Genomic DNA, 25,649 nt, shown 5'->3' on the forward strand with positions numbered 1-25,649 from the left:
GGGGGGGCGAGTTTTCGTATCAAGCCCCCTCCCTACCTTGGAGGTCTGGCTACGCCACTGCCTACTAGTCACAGCCGCTACTATACCGAATACGGACAGGTTACATAACGTATAATTGTCGCCTTCCCTATTTTACTTCGGTTATGCCATTCCTTTGATTCTTATCATTTTGTGTGCGCACTGTGAGTTGCACTTCTAGTTTCAACAGAACTGGTAATTCCATAATTCATTTCAAGAAATCCTGTTTCTGTAAGCTGTATTGAGATAAAACTGCTACCGATCGGCACGTGAACAGACACTTCACAGCTGACTGCAATTATTTAGTATTTGCGTCCATTTTTTATGACGGTTGTTTGACCATTTTGCATTTGAGATATATATTTTTATATATCTCAAATATATTATATTTTGCACAGTCTTCGTCACACGCTACGCGCGCGACAGCTACCCCCGTGCTACTCAAAACACGAAAGCACGAAACTCGCCGTCTTGCACGACAGTTTCAGAAGACTTTTACGAGGCAATCGTCCCTTCTACACACGTATAAACACCGGGTACAATAGCATAGAGAAGAGACTCAAGGTCAAAGGGTCCAGTCAGCAGCTGTCCCCACGCGCATTTCTCCCTAACGGGGTCATCCACAGAAACCGCGACGGTGGCGCCCTGCCGTAGGAAGTCCGTAAGTAAATTCAAGATGGCTACCGTGAGACCGTAGCCTTAAAGAACCCTCGTGTGCCGTATATTGTGTGCTGAGCTTTCGGTGCTATTAAAGAACCCTCAGGGAGGCAAAATCAAACCACAGGCTGACCACTGAGGCGTCGCTCATGATCACAGTTGTCTCGCGACGTAAAGCCACGAATCATCAAGATTACAGTGAAATAAAAATATCAACACGTTTTGAATAAAAAATCTGTTTTATTCGAAAATTAAATATTGTACTCTCGTTGGGACAACAGTTTCACTTAGGCAAAATGCTTGGTCACCTGGAAGTGAAAGAAAAGTGCAAACCCTCATAGAGAATTATGTATCATGTACATATTACCGTATTTACTCGCATAATTTGCGCACTTTTTTCTCCTAAAAAAGTTTGTAAAGTTAGGGGCGTGCAAATTGTGCAGGAACATTTGTAACGATATTCAAACGACGAGATACTCTCAAATTTGAGCATACTGGTCGTGTGGGCTTCCAGTAAAGGTGGTACTAATGGCGTTATCACGGCATTGCACAAGCGCGAAAGAAGTACTGGTCTACCGTGCAACTGGCAACAGTTGGCACTGTCGGGAGGCAAAATACCGGGTACACTACCACTCATTCTACCGGAGAAGGTACTGCGAGACACTCAGACGCTGCTGGCAGACGCTGAAAACTTGGTCGTGTTGTGCTGTATGTTCGTAACGTGTTTGTCTGTTGTTTCCTTCCGCGCTTGTTTTGTGGTTTGAGCGACAGTATAATCCATCGTGTCAGTAGACCATAATCCAAACGCAGGGCGCAAACTGAACAAAAACCCCTGCAGTAACTTCGGTAGCATTGACAGCGGCGGCGTTAATTGTGAAGCGGGCACACGCGGAGGGCGTGGTGAAAACAGACCACTGCAGTCGCTGAGATTCGCTCGCTAGGTAGCCGCGCATGAAACTGTGGGTGCGCAAGTTACGCTATTTTTTTTCTTTTCTCATAATTTTTTGTGCCAAACTAGGGGCATGCAAATTATGCGAGTAAATATGGTATTACACATACATAGAAAGGAAAACAGAAATGCATTCATAGAAAGTTTTATAATCTGTTTTGCTGATTCAAAAGAATCAAGAGAAATCGAGTCTGTGAAGACTTCAAGCAGCCTCGTTTCATCACCGTTTATAGATGTCAACCAGACAAGTCTTATATTAAAATACCCAAGTATGAAAGTAAGTTTTCTGCCATTCAGGGAGGTATTCCATCAATGGACCTGTAAGAAAGATGACAAAACAATTATTCTGTGCATATGGCACAAAGGTGTATTCGCATTTTTCATGACCTGTAGGTGGCGTATCTAAACTCCACCATGGCGGACGTATCGAGGTTGTCGCTTAGTTTCGATTTTGAGATTTCTGAACTGAAATGTTAACTCTCGATGCGTTGAAGACAAACAAGTATTAAACGCTGCTCACTGACTTCTGGCAGGCGTAACCGGGATGTCCAAAGAGAAGGCTATAGTTGTCGCGTATTATTTGCGAAGTTCCTGCGTGTTTGATCAACCACATTTCGTGAAGGTGAATTTCACGTTTACCGGTTGCGAGGCCGAAATAGCAAGCAGCGAGTGTCCTGCACTGCAGGAATTTGAGAGTCATGCAAGCACACGACATCTGTGCTGCAGTTCTCTTAGAGCTAACATCTAAGTGTGTAGCGCGTGTAGGAATGTAGTTTACAAGTTACACGGTAATGTTGCGACATCCGCATGTCACTGGTGCGCATGTTTTTGGGAAACCTTAACGAAACGTCACATTCTTTCTGCATTCTTTCCCAAGTGATTTGATTCACTTTGTGCAAGCTGCTGGAGCTGGCAGGACTGTTCTTGTAAGTTCTTCGAAGTAGAGCCCTGCATGGGCCGATTTTTCGGGGCCTGACCCGGCCCAGGCGAATAGAAAAACCGGGCCCGGCCCGGCGGCGCAGTAAGTAGAACCCAGCCTAGTATTTCCAGTCGTGACGTACGCGTTTCTGGCGCTTATCGAACAAATTTATAAGTAAATTTATACGAAGAAAAGACAAGGCCACAAGCATACAAGTGCAAGCGGTTTAACACCGTTAGAGCACGAGACCAAATTAAAGCCAGAACACACTCGGGCAAGGGCGTTATCGTAACACTATCAATTTTTTGCGGAGGTAGAGGATGCTGTCGACAAACTCCTTCTCCCAGTCCCTACCCCTCTCACCAAGCTTTACGAACGTGATTGTGAAATACGTGAGGAGTGAGGAGCAATGTGAAGTGGCTTTGAGAATGTTGTAGAGGGTCAAATGATACGCATAATGCAGTGTCCTTTGCTTGTCTTTGCAAGTACATGCACAGGAATGACACAAGGACGTGATGATATGAACTAATAGTCCTCCATTGTGTGGAATTTGCTGTGTCACCCGGCCGAGCCTGACTCACGGAGACATGTTTTTTTTCGGCCCGTGGTGCCGGTGTATTTTGTCGGCCCAGAGCACACAGCCAATAACATGCCCAGCCCGCGGGCCGGGTAGGAGCCCGTGCCCGTGCAGGGCTCTACTTCGAAGCGTACACTTGAAGGCAGAATATGGGCCTACTATGTTAATGACTGTTACATTTCGTGAAGGTGTCACTTTCTTTTCAACTGCCGTGATGCTTTTCTATTACTGGGAACTTTCCTATGGATAGTGGTGGTTATTTGCAGTCATGCTGGGCTTTAACACAGGTAACTTCATGCCATTCTTTTATAATTGCTCCAATGGCATCTATTGCAAGTCTTCCTAATTCATAAAGTTTCCTTTGCTGTTACCAGGAAATGTCCTCAAAACCTCCTGCGTCCAAACAAATCTACCACTTCCTCCATGTGCACACCATGGGCACAACAGGAAGTGGCATGAGCGAGCCAGAAGCATAATGCGACAAAGATATTTTTCGCTATTAAGTGGGCACGCTGGATGTCTCGTACTCCCTGTTTTAGTGTGCCAAAAGAGAGGAGCCTACTTAACGCACCCGTTCACACCTACATACCTGGCATACCTTCTAGGGAAAAGTGACATTCTTCTAAAAAAACTTAAAGCAAGAGTCCAGATACAAACTGAAGCTAAATAAATGCTGTCGCATGCTTTCTCATGGTGCTTAGACTCGCCATGCAAAATACAGTCATGTCCCACTCATCCGTAACTCCATTAATTGGAAAACTTTCTATCCAGCCTGCGTGATCGAATAGGTCACTGATTCCGAACCTCATCCTGATCGGGGCATTCGCTACCGGACAGTGAAGTGTGGGTACCGAGGCCTGTGGATAAGCGAGACGTGACTATTTCAATTAAGTTTGCAGCCGATTCTTCCTAATTATGTCGAATAGTGGCAGTTGAGGAAAAGGCACCAGCAGTGGGATTCGAACCCGCACCCAGTGATTTGCGGTCACAGATGCTACTATGCACTTACACCATGCCAGCTATCCTCTCTTGAATGTACCAAGCCATGCTTGAAGTATGCGACTGAGCATTGTGAGGCTTGTGTTCTGTCCGTCCTTCTATGTTTAATTGCCTCATACACCACTACGCTTCATAATTAAATTTTATACGCCCATACTTTCACTTCTTTTACATCAGCAACTTCAGTTTTTTGTTTTACCAAACAATCAAGCCACTGATTCAAGACAAAGCTTGCTCATTACATTTTACCATATCTCAAAACAGTTCTCTGTCACCTGTATCTTGGTCTCTCACCCTTGTGAGAAGTCACGCAGTCAAACCAAAAATGGATGTGACCATGCTCTTTGTTTTTCTTGTTTACCTCAAAAGCTAGAATGCTCTCCTGGATGAATTTCTGCATATGGCATGCACATGTCGCTTACAGTCGACATCAGACAAACCAGACAGTCTCTTTTTAAGCCTTGCCGTGCCAGCAAAAACAGCATATAAAAGTTAAGTACAATGCAAACTTTGTCAAAATCATGAGCATGAGAGTGGACGTACAAGCGAGTAACATCATATATGGCACTAGTGTACTTTGTGGTCATTATACGGTTTGTTTCACCTTACGTGTCATAAAATTCTATTTAAAGATCTATTTGTTTGGACATTATGGGATCAAAGCTATTTATCTCGGGGGAGATTTTGCCATTACTTCCGAGCACTTTTATCAAATTTAAGTCGCGAGAAATTGAATTTTCCCAATTGAACTCCGAAATTTGCCAAGTCAACTTTATGTTTCTTTTTTTTTTTTTTTTTACAGAAACAGGTAGTGGTAGTGCATGCAGGATTAACCACATTCGAGCACAAAATACATTTGCTACTACAAAGGTAACAGCCTGTACAAAGGTAATAGCCAGAAGAAAATTGCAAAAGTCATCCTTTCGAAGAGCGCAAACTGGCGATCAAGCTCACTTCTGCGTCAAGATGATGCAAGATGCAGGGGAAGGAAAACAAACGGTCACCCGCCTTTTCCTGTTTCCTTCTCTCTCTTCTTTCACATACTTCCTCTTGCAACTGTGTTGCCGTTATCAGAGGAAGGTTATAAACGAAAAAGTGAAAGGGCAGGTACATGGCCTCCTCCCATCACTTGTTTGGGAGGTCTGAGTGCGGCTGTCGATTTGCGGGTCGCGAAAGGACGTTTTTCGCAATTTTTTTTTCCCGGCTGTTACCTTCGTAGTAGCGAATGCATTTTGTGCTAGAATGGGGTAAAACCTGCATGTGCTTTCTGTTTCTGTAAAAAAAAAACGTCAGGCTGACTCGGCAAATTTCGGAGTTCAATTGGGAAAATTCAATTTCTCGCAAATTAAATTTGATAACAGTGCTCAGGAGTAATGGCAAAATCTCCCCTGAGATAGATACTGTTGATCCCATAATACTCAGACAAGTAGATTTTTGAATAGAAATTTATGACACATTAGGTGAAACACCTTGTATAATTTCATCACAAATAACTGATGAAAGTGTGACATTCCAAATGGCCGGAGCACGATGTGACAAAATGGTACGGCCTCCAAATATGCAGACCGGGCACCTTGATGCTATGGGGTCCCCGTCTTCGGTGGGTTGAAAATGCAGGGAAGACAGGAATAGCAACAAAAAATCTAACGAGGAAAATTTCTACAAAACAAACCTTGAAAGACCGGTGTGGTAAAAAGATTGGCATCACTTACGCAACAGGTATCCGACAAGTGGAATGTTTGTGGACAAGGTGCCAAGAAACTTGAGTAGTCGAACCCTGGACAGAACAGTGACGTAAACTTACAATTATGCGAACTTTGTCACTGATGTAAAACTTGCATGTATTTGATTTCTGCCCTTTATAGAAAACTATTAATTTACTCTAGCACTAGAGAAAATGCATGTAGACAAGTCACTTGACCAAAGGAATGACCTAGTGCTTGACCTAGTGCAGTTAGGGCACACCACTTTCCCACCTGAATTCCTGGAGAATTCAAATTTGGGGAACCTTGTAAAGAGATTTTTTTTAACACTGGGGTGATTAACTCGTTACGCAGTGCACGTGCACAAATGTTAGCAGATATGTACTGGGCAGAAGGCAGGCTTTGGTTTAAAGCTTAAGCGTTACTTTGGGTTCGCAAACTGAGTCCCACCCACACTCGTTACATACACATTTCCTGCCACACATGCGGTATGGTTACGCCATTCTTAACGTGGAATGTGTTATCAGAACTTACTTGGTGAAACGATCATAGAATGGTGACCGAAGAAGGTAGAACACGAGAAGGAGCAGACGTCGATTCAATTCAACTCTTTCACGATAGTGCAGTGAAGCTCTGCCGTTGCTCAGAACTTGAAGGCTGTGAAGACAAGATGGCCTGATGCAAGGTACACTGTATACATTTCACACATGTGGTCACAATTGCATTTTGACACCAGTGGTGAAGAAACACTCATTCCAAAAGGACACCGAACAACAAGGAGATTCATGAGGAAGATGTTGTCTTTCAGCTCTTGTAATAACATTTTTTTAGACGCTTTACATTAGCGATGTAAACAAGGTCTATGCTAAAGGTGTAGGTTTCAATTCTCTGCAGGATGTGGTGCTGTATGCTAGAATATTGCTGCAAGATTTCGGAGAAATACCACAGAAGTTTCTGGGCCAGCACTAATTCACTGCATAACACGTCCAAGGCCAAAAAGCATCGCTCTGCCTCCTCCTTTACGAGGGTGTACGCAAATTTTGTGATACTTTGCATATCCACAAGTATTTGTGTTACAGAAAAGGTGTACGCCTCCCGATTTTCAACAATCAGAAGACAAAACGATATCATTCAGAGTGCAAGTTCACCATGAGTGTGTTATGCAATGAAGTTCACTGTTTAGAGTGTACAGTAAAATAAACGGAAGGTATGGATGGCCCAAAGCATCATTGCTGATCAGTGCACTTTCTTGTACCATCAAGAATGCTGCAGAGAAGCTTGGATAAGTTATGGCAAAAGATGATCTTGACATATTCACTGCTCCAGTGAAGCAGTTAGATAGCTTAAAACAAGTGGATGCTGAACTAGCATTATTGGGACTGAGGAAGTAGAAGATGAACCACAAGCAAGGTTTGAATATGTTGACCAAGCTACAGCCTTGCTGGAAAGGTAATAGTTGAAGTTCGAAAGAATAAGCTATTTGGGCAGTTTTATGGGGGGACCCTAATCGGAAGTGAGGTCCATCAAGCACACAGCAGTGGCAAAAGCTCATGTTAAAGTGCCACTCAGAACTAAAAGAATGCTAGTTATTTTATTTCATATTACAGTGAAACCTCCCATTACGGACACCTCTCCTAGGCGGAGACTCCCTTACAGCTGACAGCTGGGTTTCCATCGGCGAGCATTAAAGCTCTTCCTTTAACACCTCTCATGTACAGACACCTCCCTTCAGCGGACAAGAATCCTGGTCCCGTGGGCGTCCGTAATAGGGAGCTTTCAGTGTACAAATCAAGCATGCTGAAAGACTCTGCAAAATCTATATGGCTCGGTGGAAAAATATAAACGCTGCTCATGAACATTACGCGCTGCCACAAATTTTCAAAAATAACTTTCTACTTTTTATAGTTTCAGATTATCAGATTTCAGATTAGGTGATGTCACCAAAAAGCTAAGAAACTAGAAACTAGTTAAAAACTAAGACAATCATGCTGAAAGAACCTCCTCGTAAACTGGCTTAAAAATCTACATGGAATACTTAAAAAATCACACAAAAATTGCAAGTGAAAGAAGAGGATGATGCAAAAGAAGAGAAAGATGTTTGCTCCAGATTTAATCGATTTCCTTCAAGTGTAAGAAAAGGGAGAACCCTTGAGAATGGTGCCATGGTTAGATCCGCAAGTAAAGCGTAGTTAAAGCTGGAGTCCTTCCACAAAAACCAGGGTCGTGCAAGAGGCTAATTACAGCATGGCCACCTTGCACCTCATGACACAGAAGTTAGTATAAAGAATTCTTACAAAACTCGAAGAATAAAGAAACTGCAAACCACGTCAAGTACTATATATAAGCAAACGAAAATAATACGCTCAGCTACTCCACACTGTTGTGGGTTCGTGATCTCAGAATTATAGTTGGCAGTTTTCGCACGTATGCCCTGGAATCATTCAATTCAGAAAAGATAATCTTGTTCAAGATACTTCGTTCTTTTCCTGGAAATGCTCAGCTGTGTGGTCAACAACACAGTCCTGGTCCCTACAAATGGTGCGCTCACCCTTGTGATAACAAGACAGTGATGCTGTGCGAGACTCTTGGCAACAAAGCGATGATCTCGCATGGTATTTAAATAAGGGTGGTGAACCAAACCTGAACCCCAATTTTCGTGACACTGTTGAACCTGAACCGGAGCAGAACCAAAAAAAATAATAGCGGTAACCAGTTCGCAACAAAGCGGTTCAGGCATAAAAGAAGTCAGCATAAGAGTTCAAGTGCCTCTCAATCCCAGGACGAGGACACATTGCTCTCCATAACATGGATTTCGCAAATATCCACCTAGCAATCAAACGTGGATGTACAGCAAGTATGCTTTTAGCGTCTTTTTCAACACGTTGAAGCGCAGTTGTCCTGTGAGTGCCGTGGCTATCGCCCCACTCACACGCTGCAGCGTCTGCTCTTCAGAGAGGAGGTGCCGGACAAACAAAGCACGAATGGAGTAGGCCAGTTGTGTAGCTCTATTGGACGAATATGTTGCAAGCACCCAACATTCCCCTTTACACATGAGCACTAAAAATTAAACAAGTCGGAAACATGAGAAGTGGAGAAAGAGCGTATGCAGAACGGTGCCTGTTTAATTGGTCGTGGTTTTCAGTAAATGTTGTTGCTTATTCTTCTGCTTATTCTGCAGTTCTGCTTATTGGTAGTGCAACTGTGTCGTGACACATTGCTTTTGTGTTGTGGATTAACTGGTACACTGCTGTGAGCTCGGACAGAGCAAGGTTGGCAGGCTTATTTTTGACATGCTTCGTTACGGTTTCAGATCGATTCATGCTGCGAATGCAGTGTGCCGGAAAGTACTGTCGTCTATGTAAAATGCTGTCCATCTTATTAAGCTTCCTTTAAGTGTATCTTGCTGGCACTGTGCGTGTGAAAAAAGAGATTTTGGGAACAGAAAGTATAGCAGGACTACACTACTTCGCCAGCGTGGACGCTGTTTGCAAGTTTTCATACATTCTCCTTTCTCTCGCTAAAGGGAGTACCTCACCGCTAGAGACGTCAATGCAGACAACAGCAGTAAGCTATCAACCACGCATTTCCTGATAAAAGCAGTTTTATGGGAGACATAAAATGGAAGCGTTGAACCGTTTCGGGGCTGAGAACCAGTTTGTGAACCGGTTTGATTTTTGGCGTGGCCAAACCGGAACTGAACTGGAATGAAATGCAAATAACGCAAACCTGAACTGAACCCGTATTTTTTGCTGTGCGACACTCTGATTTAAATCATACAGAAGAAAGATATTAAACTAAGTGATGCAGCTAAGAGGATGCAAACTTCTGTGTATGCTGACATCAGAGGATTCCTAGTGATCCTCAGGAGCAAGTGACCTCTCCCAAAATTGCAGTGCAAGAGTCCACCATGATGTCAGAACAGTGCATACGCAATTTGAATTTTCTGTAGTACTAGTTCCTCCTTTGTTGTAAAGCCTGGACCACAGCTTCACACTGATGCAAATAACCATTTTATAAATACTCCATATAACTTCAAGCAAAATGTCACAACCCTTTAAGATATGCATATTGCTGTATAATCAAAATGAGCAACTGAACAAAAAAAAAAAAAAATCACTGTAACTCTGTACCAAGGAATTCTACATCCAGGGACCTCCCAACGGACGTCCACCAAAGAGCAGTTCTCTTGAGTTGTAATTGAGTTTCAGAAAGGCTGCTGCCATTTTCAAACCTTAAATTGTCATCTGAAATACACCTGTATCACATCACAATTAGGGCCTGACTTTTTAGGGTTAAACCCGTATCCGCCCGATATTTACCCCCCGAACGAAATCTGTAAAATTCGGGTTTAACCCGAATCTACCCGAAAACATCTGGGCCGCGTGGCACACTCATAAGCGTGCATTCAAATAAAGTTTGATAACATTGCTAAACATTAGTTCCATGTTAAGACAAATTTTTATTAAACAAAAAAAATCACCCGAATACACCCGAATTCCTGACGACAGAATATGCCGTAACGGGATTTAACCCGAATACACCCGGATTTTCAAATGAAAAATATCACCCGATATTTACCCCCCGAATCTGGCCAAAAATAAAACCCGAAAAAGTCAGGCCCTAATCACAATGTGTCAGGATGCCCTCAAACTTCAACAATGGAAGTCATCACAGATAAGGTCAGAGATGACAAGCAAGAACTTTTGTATTTGATGTGCTTATTATTAAACTACCTGTCCTACATTGGTCCCTCGTCTGTAGTATTATTAGGTTTTTACTGTAATTCATTTCTGTTGTCCCAACGCTTTGTACTTGTCGTATTTCTGTGCTGGTCCACCTCAGCAAGCATCAAATAGATGGGCTACAAGCAAATAAAAAACATGATCACCCACAAATCATTTTCAGGATATAATCATTTATTAAATCAGGATAGGTAAGTGGGTTGTCAATACGCTGTCTATTCATACCACAAATTCAAGTGCATAGGATATCCAAGAGGTAAAAAACCTTGTACGTTGTCATTTATGTGTGGTAAGTGTGATAAGGCTTACCTGCCGACGTCCATGGCAGCAGCTACCAACCATGGTGCCCAAGACTGTTCACCAAGAACCCCAACAGCAGATACTGGGGTTTATGTAGTTAAGGACTACAGAGGTCAACATTCATCCAATGAAACTGGATAAAAGGGCTGTGAAACATTTCTATCTGAATGTGCTTTAGTATCAAACCTCAAATGCAGTGAATATTTATAATTAACAAATTATCAAACACATCACTCTTTTACAGTATTATGATGAAAATGTTACTTGTAAAAAAGATAAAGGAACAACCTTTGTTCAGAGCCTAGAACTCTATGCTCTATGGATGTTCGGTATTGCATAAAACCATTTCACTGACACTATACAAGTGTGCTACATCTCCAATAACTTTGTAGAAGGGGACACAACTACAACATGCATTTTGCATGAATTCCACACCCGCAGGGAGCTATGCTAATTTGCAATGTAACTTGTGCTAACCGGGAACATGTGTGCACGACTAGAGAAAACAGAAGTAAAACATCTCCTGTAAATCCTCGAGAAAAGGATTCAACGGACCTCAGTCCGGATGCTTCCCCACACTGGAAGACTCACTGGCGGTTGTACGTTACTGTGTTGTATGTTTCTAGTCACAACATACTTTGTTCTAGTCATAAAAACGTGTTTGGCCTCCTGTTTCATACTCACGCGATAGAATTGGCATCTAACTTTTTTTGGTGGTTTTTCTTGCTAAGTTCACCTGCACGTTACAATCGGGGGCGCGTTAGAATCATGCAAATACGGTAACTCCACCACTTCACTATTAGTTTGGTGTGTGATATAATGCATACATAATGAGAATAGCCAGGAGTATCAAGTGTCTCAAGTCTAGTAACTAAGATAGGTACAGCCGCCGTCAGATTTTTGGGACTCTGCGGGTATCACGCAAAAGTCTGACTAATCGAGCAGTCCGAAAACACAAATTTCGCTTCAAAGTCAACTTTGCTAAGCACTAGTAGGCTAGAAAAAATTGTCAATACCTTCTTAACGGACTTCCAGCTCTGCCTGATAACAGCAGCTTCTATTTGCCGAAGCCACATTTCGTAACTGTACACTGACGATGGCACCGCCATCACCACCATTCCACAAGTTGACTTCACCTAACGCCTGTGTGTTTTAGGTGAAGCTCGCTTTACAGCACTGTTGCGCAGAAGCGTTACGACAGACGACTATTCTCTAGAGATCTGGCCTAGGATTTTCCCTCTCCCTAGCGCGCCCCGCCCACCCGGAGCGGGCCAATGGGAGGACGCGTGGGCGGAGTCGACTTTCATTGCCATCTGGGGGCAGAGGTTCGAACGTAGACGGAGACGTGCTTTTCGCGATGCTACGTCCATTTGCTTTTAATGAACGCTTCATGATCGGCGTCTCTGAGCGATGCCCGCGTTTGTTTGTTTGTTTTTGCTTTTAATAAATGCTTCATGATCGGCGTCTCTGAGCGATGCCCGCGTTTGTTTGTTTGTTTTTGCTTTTAATAAACGCTTCATGATCGGCGTCTCTGAGCGATGCCTGCGTTTGTTTGTTTGTTTTTGCTCCAGAGCCAAACGGCTCTGGTTTCACAGATCGAGCAGCGCCATCTCTGGAACACGGGCCAACTCAGGGCCACGGTGAATGGAACGACCCAGTGGACGTAGCATCGCGAAAAGCACGTCTCCGTCTACGTTCGAACCTCTGCCCCCAGATGGCAATGAAAGTCGACTCCGCCCACGGCGCGCTCCGGGTGGGCGGGGCGCGCGAGGGAGAGGGAAAATCCTAGGCCAGATCTCTAGAGAATAGTCCGACAGACCTTCGGCTCTATCTTGATCTGCACATTGCGATTGTTATAGCTATTTTTAGAAATCTGCGCGCTCATTCCGTCAGGTGCATTGGCCGTCAACTGGGGAGCACGAGCGTTTAGCAAGCGTTACGGGATAGCGAAAAGTTCAAGATCTAGCCCCTTTTGTACTCACAGGAATGGAAAATGAAGAATCATTGTCTGTTTCCTGGCCTCAATATTTTTGTTGGTTGAATTCTTTTGATACGAATTTCAGATGATACCAATATTTTTCGTCACCCCAAGACAGAGATTTGCTGGTCGGGCAAACAGGGTCCGAAATATCGAGTGAAGGGGCTGTACGGTGTCAGAAATTTTGGATGTTCCTATACATCAACTCTATGGGGCCCGTGGCATTTCCGCGAACAAGTCCGAGTAATCGAGCATGTCCGAAAAATCGGTCGGCAACTGTATATACTTCCCCTGGTAAATCAGTCCGTGACATGATCACCCACTGACTTAATAAAATATTGACATATTCCTGAAGAGGTCCTAATCTCGCGTAACATCATAATTTGAAATTAATCATCCAAACACGATTGCCAGCAAACGTCAGGTCATGCGGGGAAGCTGTAGCAGTCGTGGAATGCCTGAACAGCAGTGCTAATTTTTCCCGTTATGTTGGTGCTCTTCTAGCAAGTTTCCTGATGCTGATTTTGGACAGCCTTGAGCTGGTACCCCCCCCCAGTAAAACCTCGATAATTCAACCCCCGTTAATGCGGAAATTCGGACGACCTGCATGGTCCCAGGAAATGCCTGCACAAGTCCATGGGAACGAACGCTCATTAATTCGGCAGCAGTCGTGGACAGCTACCTCTGAGGGCGTTTAGGTTTATTCACTTGGAGGCGCTCCAAGCCGTGTATTTGCTATGCATCCGAGCGCCTTCAAGCGAATAAACATAAACGCCCTGAGAGTACCACTGATCTGCACCAAAGACGAGAACTTTGCGGCAAGATTGGGCATCGAAGCCTTCAAAGCATCAGAAGGGTGGTTTGCGCAGTTTAAAGAACGCCACGGACTTATCCGTGGAATTCCGTTAATCCGCGGACTTATCCGCGGATTATCAGAACAGTTGTTTTAAAGGCTCAGATCTCCGGTACAAAGCAAACCACACTCTTGCAGTTCTTTTCACAACAAAGGTACGTTGATAACGGCAAGTTCACCTAGTATATTTTGTTGCCTGTTCGATAATTCGACATTTGGACATTTTCGTCAGTCCCGTGCGGTCCGAATTAATGAGGTTTTACTGTAGTAGAGAAAAATACACGAGCTTCAAAAGGACAGTGTCTCAGGTCACTTTGTGACAAAGTGATATGTGCAAAGGATACGATGTGTGAGCGGCCGCAAAACATGCACCACTTCAGCTGCAAGCATTGCTCCAGTCAGTTTTGTAGATGGTAATTTATCTTGCAGAGACGATGAGCAACTGTCACCTCCCAATGGGGTGGGAAGCCTCCAGCTTCTCCTGGATACGGGTGGGGCTGCATAAAGGCATGCACAAACAGATTTCACGCAAACCATTCAATGTGGCTGTGTTTGTGTGCAAAGGTGTGTCTTCCCATACGTTATTTTGGAGTGTAGCAAGCTGAACAGTGAACATGTTTGTTCCCCAAGTTCAGGTAGAAAGCAAGACAGTTCAAGTATGGTACCATCACATTAGACAATGCATAGTTGCTTAACTTAAACATATGTACGTGACCTTTCCCTCTAATAAAAGTATATCCCCCCCCCCATATGTACGTACTGAAATAAAATAGCCGTGAATCCATGGCTCCTGGCCAATGTATAGCAATAGATGTGTAACAAATTCTTTTTTTTTTCCTTCTTTGTATCAATTCAACAAACCTACTGATAGTAACTAAACTACAGTCGAGCCTGTTTGTTATGACCTTCCATAGAACCATAACTCTGATATTGCGATCAAATTGCTGGTTCCCATCAGCTCTCCCATTGAACTACATGTAAGCAAAACATCGATATAATGATCCCCGCGAAAGCGCTTGCTCGCATATACAGTGAAACCCGCGTATAAAGACATTGACGGTAATCGCGAATTCCATCGTTATACGGGGTACATAGTTAAACGAGGGCTGACCTAAATAGCGCGTCCCCCCGCGTGTAGCAAAAAAAACAGATGCTAAAAAAAAAAAAAACGCGAAGCTGTGTGACATCGCAGTGGGAAAACAGCGATGAGAACTCGTGGAAGGAACCAGACAACATAGCAGGACAACTTCTGGCAACACTACACGTCATCATTCGGCAAGTCGGCTTCACCTAACGCCTGCGTGCTTTAGGAGAAGCTCGCTTTACAACACTGTCGCACGACTCGCGGGTGGAAAGCACATGCTAGGCCTTTTGAATCATCTCGCAAATTTGAGCAGCATTGGCCAAATACGGAGACATAAAAGCGTTACCACCTTCCAATTTCACTGACAGTACTGGAAAATGAACAGTCGCTGTCTATTTTCTTGCCTCAATTTTTATTTTGGTATAATTCTTTTGATACGAATTTTGGATTATACGAATTTTTTCCGCTACCCCGTGAGATTCGTATCATCGAGATTCTACTGTAGATACGGAAGAACATAATTGTACGGTGTGTGTTTTTTGCTTCTTTTTTTTTTTAAGTAGTTACGGAAGCATGTAAAAAGGAACGAAATGTTGCTGTGGTTACGTGTGTGGTTACATGTGGTTCAGACCAATGAATAAAAAAAAAGTGCATGTACATGTCACACGAAAGCATCACATAACAAATGTTGGTTAGTACCATACCAGCAGCTAATGTCCTGACTACACGTCCACTGTGTCTGAGAGAATATGTAGCCATTGAAGTGCTATCCTGTGTTGACGATGCATCTGATCCACCTGTGGAGTTGGGCTGCAGGACCTGATGTCGGTTCAATGGTTGAATCGGTGGTGACCGCTGGATTCCCTGCTGGTGATACAGCAGCAGGGCTAGCCGAATGATTGTCCTGGATGAAAGAAATTTGATATGTAGCTTCAAAGTGTCTTAGCAAAACTGAAAGCATTAAATGGGATCTAGTTCTCCACTATGTAGGAACTGTATGCATGGCTGCAAAGACTCATTAGATGTCTTCAAAACTGATGTTTTTGGTTTTAAAGAGGCACAACCTCCGATAAAGTACTGTACAAAGTGTATATAATTTGCTGTGCTACAGTCAATATGCTCCAGACTATACATACACTACTGTTTAGAAATGTAATGAAAACGCAAAATTTGCTGCAGTTTTGGGCATTGTGCCAAACAGGTTTAGATGCAGTAGCTTTATAGGACCATCATTGGTGCCATATTTTTGGTGTAACTCTTCTGGAAATGCTGTTAAACTTTAATTGAAAGCTTTTTCATATGTTGTTAAGTCACTTACTTTGTTGTGCATTGTTACTGTGGTATTTGCACAATTTCAGCGTACCCTGCAAGAATTTACTGCTCGAGACACACTTGTCTGCAATGATTCCTAATTGCCGATTGCACGGTATGCTTTGAAAATTGTGTAACTGTGTCATTTAGCATTCCACATACCAGGAGCACATTTCAATGCTTTCTTCGGCAACATTATTTCACAAAATGTCTCCCCCACACTGCACGGCAGAACAAATGGTATCCAGTACATCGGAGGTAATAAGTTCAGATAGGACAGAATGTAACACGTGAAGGAACAAAGTGTTGATATACTTGATGATCTGTAGGATGACAATGATGACCCATCTTGTTCCTGGCCCACTCAAGTGCAAGGCAGCAATTTCACCGAATACTTCCACGTATTCCACAACAGCTAAACAGGTCTGTAGCCTGTCCACCACTTCATTCTGCAAAGATAATGTAGAATAAAAGAAAATTAGACAACTACTACAGTAAACTTATGATGCATGATCATAAACATAGTAATTTCTGGTCTAAACAGCTCTGATCATGAATGGTGCCACAGTGACACATGTGCTTAAATCTCGCAATGTTCAACGTCCCTTACAGGAGACCACATCTCAAATAGGCCTGCAGATGCATGCACAGCTATACTGAGCCCCCTAACCTGCACTTCAAGGGACATCTGAACAGCTGGCATGCAAGAATCGCTGCTAAAGCTATTTCAAATGTGCACTAGGCTCAAAAGGTCCCTTAGGATGGAGTGGGAATACGGTTGGAAAAGATGTACACCAAGTACAGACACATTAAGACAGTGAGCATTTCCTATAGCTTCAGATTTTACTGACAACAGCACGATGGCACCGGACCATGCTTGCATTGTGATGCATAAAAAAGTGCAAGGGGGGGGGACCTGCATTCCTCTCACTACTGGGGTTCTAAAGTCGTCCATGGAAATTGCCCGCCCTTTACTAACAGGTCATCATGATTTGTACTCATGATGATGATTGGGATTTTTTTGGCGCAGCGACAACGAAGGTCATAATGCGCCAAGCTTGGTGAAAGTTAAAATTGTAGTGATTTATTTAAAACCACAAGGTAGCATAGATAAAAGAACAACCGGGATTAAAAATTTACAACTCGTCGAGTATACAGACGTCTCTAAAAAACTTAAAAACGTTCTCAAATTGAACAAGTGGTTCATCACCCAGTAAAAGAGCTGGATGAAAAGGAATAAAGTTCTTATAGAAGTGTTGAAAGTAGCATTGACGATGAAAATTGTACAAAGGGCATTCTATGAGAATGTGTATAATGGAAAGTTGTGTGTCGCAGTTCATACAATGTGGTGGCTCCTCTCCCTCAAGTAGGAACCCATGTGTAACATATGTGTGTCCTATCCTTAGCCGGCAACGTGTTCTCTCTTGAAGCCGGTTTTCAAGAGGATAAGTAGACCTCCCAATTTTACCTTTGATGAGACGGAGTTTATTATTGGTTTGAGTTTCCCAAAACTGCTGCCACTTCACCTTCATTTTGTATTTTAACACGCGAACTAAATCCTCAAACGGCACATCAAAAGGGGTAACATCATCGGACTGCAGGATGGCAGCTGCAGCCCGGTCAGCACATTCATTTCCTGCAATGCCCACATGGCTGGGCACCCAGCAAATGGTTAGCTTGTAGCCTTTGCTAGTGATCAAGGATACTAAATGTCTCGCACGTTGAATAAGGAAGTTTTTTGTTTTATGGAAGCTACATATCGCATGCAAGGCACTAAGATTTGTACTCAGATGTCGTCATAACAGTCTGAAGTCTACCTACCACAGAGAACTCTCCACATTGTATCAGAGGTTTCGATAATCGTTCAGAAAGTGACAGTTATCAAAGCTCCTCCTTGGGGAAGAGCCGCGTGCACAAGAAGATAAAATTTTGGCAATAGCACACAGTATATGGGAAAGCTGGCATGCGGTAACCATGACTGTGACTCTAAACTAACTTATGCACACGGCACATGTTGCTGTTGTCAGCACAGTTCCCCTGAAGTCGGCCCAGGAAGCAAAACAACCCCCCCCCCCCTCAATCTCCCGCTTTTTCCTGCTGTGCTCTCTCCATCTGTCCACTCACTGCCGCTCACAGCCACAGTTGCTTCGAGACGCTAACACAGAATTAAACACCTTATTAACACCTCACTGTAGCAATGCATCACATGTCTTGTGAGCAATGCACAATGCGAGGACTTCGCGGGTCTGGTAAGTTTTTTGTCATGTGTGCTTTTTACACTACTGGTACTTTCTCATTTCCAAATATGCTACTCTTGATTCCAAATGTTACTGTTGTAAGCAATTAATTAAAAACGGTAAAACCCCCAGTGCAGGGGAACTAAAATGAACGACGCCACAAAGCACTGGTTCGTCAGTCGGTGCCTTGTGTGGTGTGTCGTTCATTTTAGCTCCTCGCCACTGGGGGTTTCAGCGTTTTTAATTATGGACTACCGAAATGCCCAATATCTAACCCTTTTTGATATACTATTGTAAGGCCAAGTAGTCAGCATTCTACCACGATATCCTGGAGCAAGAAAGGGGGCAAGAGGGAGGGAATTCTTCGTCACCCTTTTGGAAATAATCCTGGGAGTGTCCAGTTGTACCAGAAGACGACAACAATGAAACACACCAATAGTATATGCAGGACATAGAGGAAAGAAAGGCACGAGGAACGTCATTTTAACAACATGAGTAAAGCTCAGGTTCCGAATGGACCTTTTCCATTTATGTGTCGCCCCTGGCTTCGTAATGCAAAACACTGTATTTTAACCCCAAATCAGCGAGGGGTACTTTTTGGACCGGTACGTCACATGGGAAAGTAGCAAGAGAATATTGCAAAAAGAATGCAGAAAGAGTGAGAGCATATCATACTGATTACGAGTACAAAGCGTCATAAAGTGTCTGCTTTGAACGTTTGCACAACCTTGACACCGATTACCTACTCCAAAACATGGCAGCCGTTGCTGAGCATGCGCACATGCTTACTCAGAAAAGATCAATTGCTACTGGTACAGCTAGTCTCGCCTGGGCAACACCAAGCCCTTGCCACAATCAGGTGAATAGGTGAAAGACTAGGAAGATGGATAAGACATTGCAATAAAGTCTTGCAAGGTGAGCTGACCCTTACAATGAATCCCTCCTCCTCCCATTTTCAGCTTCACCTCGAAAAAAACCTTTGAAAACCCACTATCTCTGTCCATCCTACATGAGATAGTCTGTCAGAGTAGTCACCAGGGTGCCGAACCGAAAAAAATACGGGTTCGGTTCGGGTTCACGTTGCTTGAATTTCGTTACTGTTCAGTTCCGGTTCGGCCACGGCAAAAATTAAAAACTGTACTGTAAAACTGCTTTTATCAGGAAATGCGTGGCCAATAGCTTACTGCTGTTGTCTGCATCGATAGTTTTAGTGGTCAGGTACTCCGCTTAGCGAGAAAAAGGCGAAATGGATAAACACTTGCAAATTGCGTCCACGCTGATGAAGCGGTGTAGCCCTGCTACTTTCTGTTCCCAAAATATATTTTTCCCACGCACAATACAAGCAAGATACACTTACAGGAGGCCTAATAAGATAGACAGCATTTTACATAGACGACAGCACTTTCCGGCACACTGCATTCGCAGCGGGAATCAATCTGAAACCGCACTGAAGCATGTCGAAAATAATGTGTTCCAGCCTTGCTCTGTCCGAGCTCACAGCACTGTACCAGTTAATCCACAACACAACACAACAGCAACGTGTCACGACACAACTGCACTACCCGTAAGCAGAACTACATTTACTTTCCAAACCATGACCAATCAAACAGGAACGTACGCTCCTTCTCCACTTCTCATGTTTCTGCCTTGTTTAATTTCTACTGCTCACGTGTAAAGGGAAATGCTGGCCGCTTGCTTAATCACATATTCGTCCTGCACAGCTACACAATTGGCCTACTCCATTCCTGCTTCATTCGTCTGCATGGCGCCTCCTCCCTGAAGAGCAGACGCCGCAGCGTGTGCGCTAGCCACGGCACTCACAAGAACAACTGCGTTTCAACGTGTTAAAAAAAAAGACTCTGAAAGTATACTTATTATACTTCCTTGTTTGACCTGCTAGGTGAAATTTTTACAATCCATAATATGGAGACCAATGTGTCCTTGTTCGTGGACTGAGAGCCACTCGAACTCTTATGCTGACTTCTTTTATGTCCGAACCGTTTTGTTGCAAACCAGTTACCGCTATTATTTTTTTTTGGTTCTGCTCCAGTTCGGGTTCAAGAGTGTCATGAAAATTTTGATTCGGGTTCAGTTCCGGCAAAAATAACCGTTCGGGTACGGTATTCGGTTCGGGTTCGGTTCGGCACCCTGGTAGGCACCTTTTGGCACTTTCAAAGCAGGCTTTTGATGTTTATTATGCTTCGAGATTTCAGGCTTTTCCCCAGTCACCTGCAGACAGTCGGCACATTAAACATAAAGATAAACGTTTTTTTCTTCTTCTCTTTCTTTCTTTCTTAACGAACGCTATTCCCGAAACTCCAGCTTTTGACTTCTATTTGGACTGCCAAGCACTGTAAGCTGAACAAGTGATTAGGTGTAGTTAAAACAAACGTGCGTACAAGATGGGCCGGGACATTCGCTGCTCGACGGAGGATTGTGTCATTCAGCAACGTTAACAGGCTCGAGGAGGAGTACAGGAGCTCCGACAGCACAGCTGACTTACCAAAGCGACCTGTAACAGACAGAAATCACATACAGACAGAGGGTGAAGTGTAAAGATAAGAAATTAAGCAAGCAAGTCTGGAAGGAGGAAATGAAGCAACCAAGCGCGGGACATCAGGATTACGAGGAGTACGAAACGTATACAAAATTCTCAGCTTCATAAAAAGAGAGCATTTACATAAATTTTTAACTTTTCTTATCAGCGGCAAAACTGCCAGCAGGAGATGTCAATGGCTCAGCGTGGTGGCGTTAAACCTATTCATGGAATATTAACAAGTGAAAGACAATACTTTCACTTAATAGATGTAGCAGACTCACATACCAGCCGTAAAATAAGATACCCATCGCAAGACAGCCTCTAGTTCACTTGCTAATGTGGGATTTGCTTTTACGAACTCCAGATATCGCGCAATACTATCCGCCATCTTGTTCACGACTTCCAGCACCATCTACTGCCGGTAAAGAATGAGACAACACCGCAATAGGAATACTATCAAACTATCAAAGATAGAGGTTTACTAATAATTCTCTTAGATTCAGTTATTTGGTAGCGTTTCTGCCCAAATTCAGCAAAGATATTGCAGGAGTCCTCGAAGCTCCAACCGTAGTGCGAATGACATCTTCAAAATGGTTGTTATTTTGTGTAGAGAATGTCGTTTCACTTTCTTAATTCATTACTATAGGTGTTTCTGGCAGATAGTGCACCCTACTTGTTTATTGGCCTGATTCGAGTGATATTTGCGCCTTGCATGAAACCATAGCATCGTACATTACGGTTTTCTTTTCTCTTTCAGAAACATCAAAACATCTGCAAGTTGCGCATACTGTGCGCATAACTGTCAGTGGAAAATCAGAGAAACCGATTACTGGCGGCAAAGGCGAATGCTGATATATTTCTGTGTAGCAATCACATGGATATGCTGTTACTGCTGTGCTCGCAACTCTTGTGTTTCATACTGTAATCCATCATATCGGTTTGTATCCTTGTATACATGTATTTTAACTTCTGAATTACAGGCGATGGAACTGGAGTCCTCATCGGCCTTTCCCGCAAGAAGCGGATGAAGTGTCGATACTGTAACTACAGCTCCGATTACAAGAACAACGTGCAGGTGCACGAAAGGATCCATACAGGCGAGCAGCCTTTCAAATGTGGTATTTGCCTGAAACCGTTTAGGCACAGCCAGTCATTACGGACGCATATGCGGTATCACACAGGAGAGAAACCTTTCAAGTGCAACATGTGCCCCAAGAGTTACATTCAGAAGACTAGCCTGTCTCAACACTTACTTTCTCACAGGATGATGGGGAAAGACTAGTGCCCTTGAAGAGCATTAGTCATGTGGTCCTTTGAGAACCTAATAAACGCTTTCAGTTTGGAAGTCGTGTGTTATTGTAAAAGATGTGCAGAAAGTGGCTCATGGCTCCAAAAGCAGTTAAGTTACAGGAAAAGTTTGCCATAACGAAAATGTAACGTAGTTCAATTACAACTAATTGAATGTAATTGTGTTATTCTTAAGGCTCAGTGCATTTAAAATCACCAGATATTACAGCTTCTCGCAAAATAGTTTACATGAAAGCTTTTAGTACCACACGTTCATAATTTACATAAAATGTTGATGTGGAGTCTCATATATATGGAACAGAACTCCCCAACAGATGCAAAAAGCACATCTAACATGTGAAATTTGTTCTAAGGCACTATAGATACTCAACATTAAAGTAGTGCATACATACTACAATAAATAGAATTTTAAAAAACGGAAGTGAAACATCTACACCCTTGAGTAGCTGTCATGAAGGTTCACACGCAGGGCCGGCGTCTACTTTTTGCCTCCTGGTGGAGAAAAAGGAAAATTTGTGCCCCTCCCCCCTCTGTTCTCGAGTTTCTTCCTCTCTTCTGTCGTCCTAATGTGCCTTCTTCCTGCCTGAAAATTGTCTTTTCGGCACCCCATTAGACAGTATCAGGGGAGGCAACTGCCCCCCTGTAGATGATGGTGCTGTCCACACCAGCACTTAAAGCATTATGTGAGTATAATATGTTCTAAAGGGTTAGAAGGGCTAAAAAATGGTACAAAATCAGTAGGTATAAGAAAACTGAAAAACCTGAATGGAGTAAACATGCCTCGGTCTTTTGCAATGTATCATACTGCTGACAAATTTGTGGCATCCAAAACAGGGCCATCCAAAATAATATCAGGTTAAGCCATCTGATGAAAGTATATGCGTCAATTTGCCGAACAGCACAAAAGGTTTAGATGCATGGAAGTTTTTTTGCAGCGAAAAAAGAAACGTACACAAATACAGTGGTGCTCATTCACTCTCGATTCACCCTACAAGGTGCAAGTTGCTCAAGTGAGCACAGTCGCTCTCTGCTGCGTACTTTAAATTCAATTTCTAGGATAATTATGGCTCTGTGAGGTGAATTACTTCTCATGGTGCATTTTACTTAACAATTTTACAGAAAGAAAACAGGGTGTTAAAAGTGACTTCTGTGCTACTTTAAGCAATAGCAAAAAGTAACTGTCCCCTGTGTGCAAGTTATGGACAAAGTTAAATTACAATGGTGGTCCCCATTTTTAAAGTATTGAGACACAGAATACAAGAACTCTGAAAGGAATTACAGTAGCCTAAGTACTCATAATTATTTCACAGCTCCGGTTATTCTTATCCATGCCATAGATACAAAGGGCTGCTGAGATCATTTGCTCTTGCACCGTTGAACCCTTAGTGTCTACTCTGTAAATCCTGTTTCAATATTCTACCTCATAGAACAGCTCGGCGGAACGGTTGTACATAAGTCTAGGGTACCGGGTTTTCGGAGTTTATTGTTTTTAAAAAAACGGAGTTTTTCGGAGTTCATGATTTACAGCTCAGTTAATATACGAAATTCGGAGAAAACTTGACGACGCACGCACAGTTGTGCAGCGAAAACGCAGTTGTCACATTTATTGCTTCAACGCTAAAGAAACACAAGCTTAACAATACATTTCGTGCGACGCACACTGAGGCGTTCCGCAATTCTTCATGCACCCCTTCCGTGTGCAATGTTCACGGTTATGCGGCATACGAGAACCTCTGCATCGCGATCGCGGGACGACGTGAACTCCTCGAAATCAGGGTATTCCTTGACGTTTTCACACGGCAGCTCTCGCTTGCGTCCCATCTTGTAGTCAGCACTGCAACTAGTTGCCCTTTCAAAAAGACCACTCAGTATGACCTCAATTTTAGTGCTTAGGTCACGTGTAGGACAAGGGAATCGGAGAAACGGACTGGGGAAAACTCCGGGCGGTGAACCCTCAAGTGGACGAGATGACCGCCGAAGAAAACACTAGGTCACGGAAACCATGTTGCGGTGGGCAGGTATCCGAGGTCAGAAGAAACCCAGGACACAAAAGGAGGCCAAGAACAATAACCTGGTTATCAGGAAAAAAAAAAAACATCTGCCAAGCGGAGCTTTTCGGATTAATCCGAATTGCTTAAAATTTTACCGGAGTCCGTTTTCGGATTTTTTCGGATAAATCCGAAAACCCGGTACCCTATACGTAACATGATCTGGTGGCTGAAGGCAAGAGAAACGTGTGAAAGATTACATTTGCTTCACTTTTACGCAGGAAACGGCATCCAAACTCTGCATACACAAATATCGTACAAAATAAATTGTTGTGCCACACTGGAATGTTCATAACACATACCACACTAGGGTGAACGCAAAAAAAAGTATATATATATATATATATATATATATATCCGGAGTATATAGCTTTGAAATCTTTGGTACTCGCAGCTGAAATACAGCGATAGCTGTACCTCTACGCATTGTGAGCAGACTTTAACACGATTCTTTCTCTGTGTTTGAGGGTACTTTTCTCATCATTTTTTTCAGGGCTTCATTAGGGATCTTTAGAATATTTTCTGAACGAGTTCGCATTGCAAGTACACAAGACAAGAACCTTCATCGGCGGAGCCATCCTGGCGTCTTGTGCTTTCCACTCCTGCCACCTGCATCACCACACCTCACGTGATACCCAACGTCGCAGCGCGCTTCTTCGGTGTTTAACTCCACATATACAGCTGCCGCTGTAAAGAAAAAAAAGAAAGAAAAAAGACAGAGAACATCAGGACATCCTGACCCCCATCTCTAGATCCGCGCCTGCCTACAGCACGCCGAATGATATAGTTATCGGTACCGGTGTGCATCCAAGATGTCACAAAAAAAAAAAAAAAAAAACGTACACATCCCGTTTTCAACAAATATAGGTAAGAACTGAACGATGTCATTCTGAATGACGGTTGGTTCTGAGCTTTTTAGGCGGTAACGTTCTTTTCTTTTGATGTGGAAGCGATTATTCACTGATGTCACCCCTCTAGAGTGCATGCTTCGAAAAGACAAAATTTGGTTTTGGTTTGGTCTCAATAATGTTCACACAGTGCGAGAACTATGAAACAGCAAAAGAACGGTGGTGGCTGTCATAATGATGAAACTGCTTGCCGCAGTAACAAACCGGCAAAAAACGATGAACGGCGATGCGGACGAAAGTCAGGCCAGTTAGAACCGTCGGACTGCGTCATAGCAGCAGAAACGAGAGTGGCGCGCCCTTGAGAGTGACGTCACATGGATAAACACACTGCGATGGTTAGGATACTTGCCGGTGACTGATCCGGTCGAACGCATGTGCGCCTGGCTCTGAACACGCGATGGGAGAGCCGGATAGCTGAGCGAAGTGCGCATTGCTGCGCTACCCTGCGTAAGTAATATGCAAACCGAGACCAATTAATTACTCGAACAAATCAATAGGTGTTGAATAAGTGCAGGTTTC

General features: G+C 43.4%; 1 protein-coding gene and 1 long non-coding RNA gene across 2 annotated transcripts; one reads left to right on the plus strand and one right to left on the minus strand.

The window, feature by feature from the left end:
- Positions 1–1,753: 1,753 nt before the first annotated feature.
- Positions 1,754–21,266, minus strand: LOC135394266 (peroxisomal membrane protein PEX16-like). The gene is made up of 9 exons (XM_064624945.1): positions 21,152–21,266; positions 20,727–20,839; positions 16,406–16,539; positions 15,484–15,683; positions 14,040–14,192; positions 10,874–10,946; positions 6,357–6,479; positions 5,832–5,896; positions 1,754–1,942 (listed from the first exon to the last, which is right to left on the minus strand). The coding sequence occupies exons 1-9, from the start codon at positions 21,252–21,254 to the stop codon at positions 1,881–1,883; spliced, it is 1,026 nt and encodes a 341-aa protein (XP_064481015.1). The 5' UTR covers positions 21,255–21,266; the 3' UTR covers positions 1,754–1,880.
- A 205-nt stretch (positions 21,267–21,471) lies between these two features.
- On the plus strand, positions 21,472–22,211 carry LOC135395426 (uncharacterized). Its single transcript, XR_010423077.1, has 2 exons — positions 21,472–21,787; positions 21,847–22,211. It is a non-coding gene; the product is annotated as an uncharacterized LOC135395426 (long non-coding RNA).
- Positions 22,212–25,649: the final 3,438 nt, after the last annotated feature.

This window comes from Ornithodoros turicata, chromosome 5 (genome assembly GCF_037126465.1).
Source record: "Ornithodoros turicata isolate Travis chromosome 5, ASM3712646v1, whole genome shotgun sequence".
Taxonomy (NCBI): Eukaryota; Metazoa; Arthropoda; class Arachnida; order Ixodida; family Argasidae; genus Ornithodoros; species Ornithodoros turicata.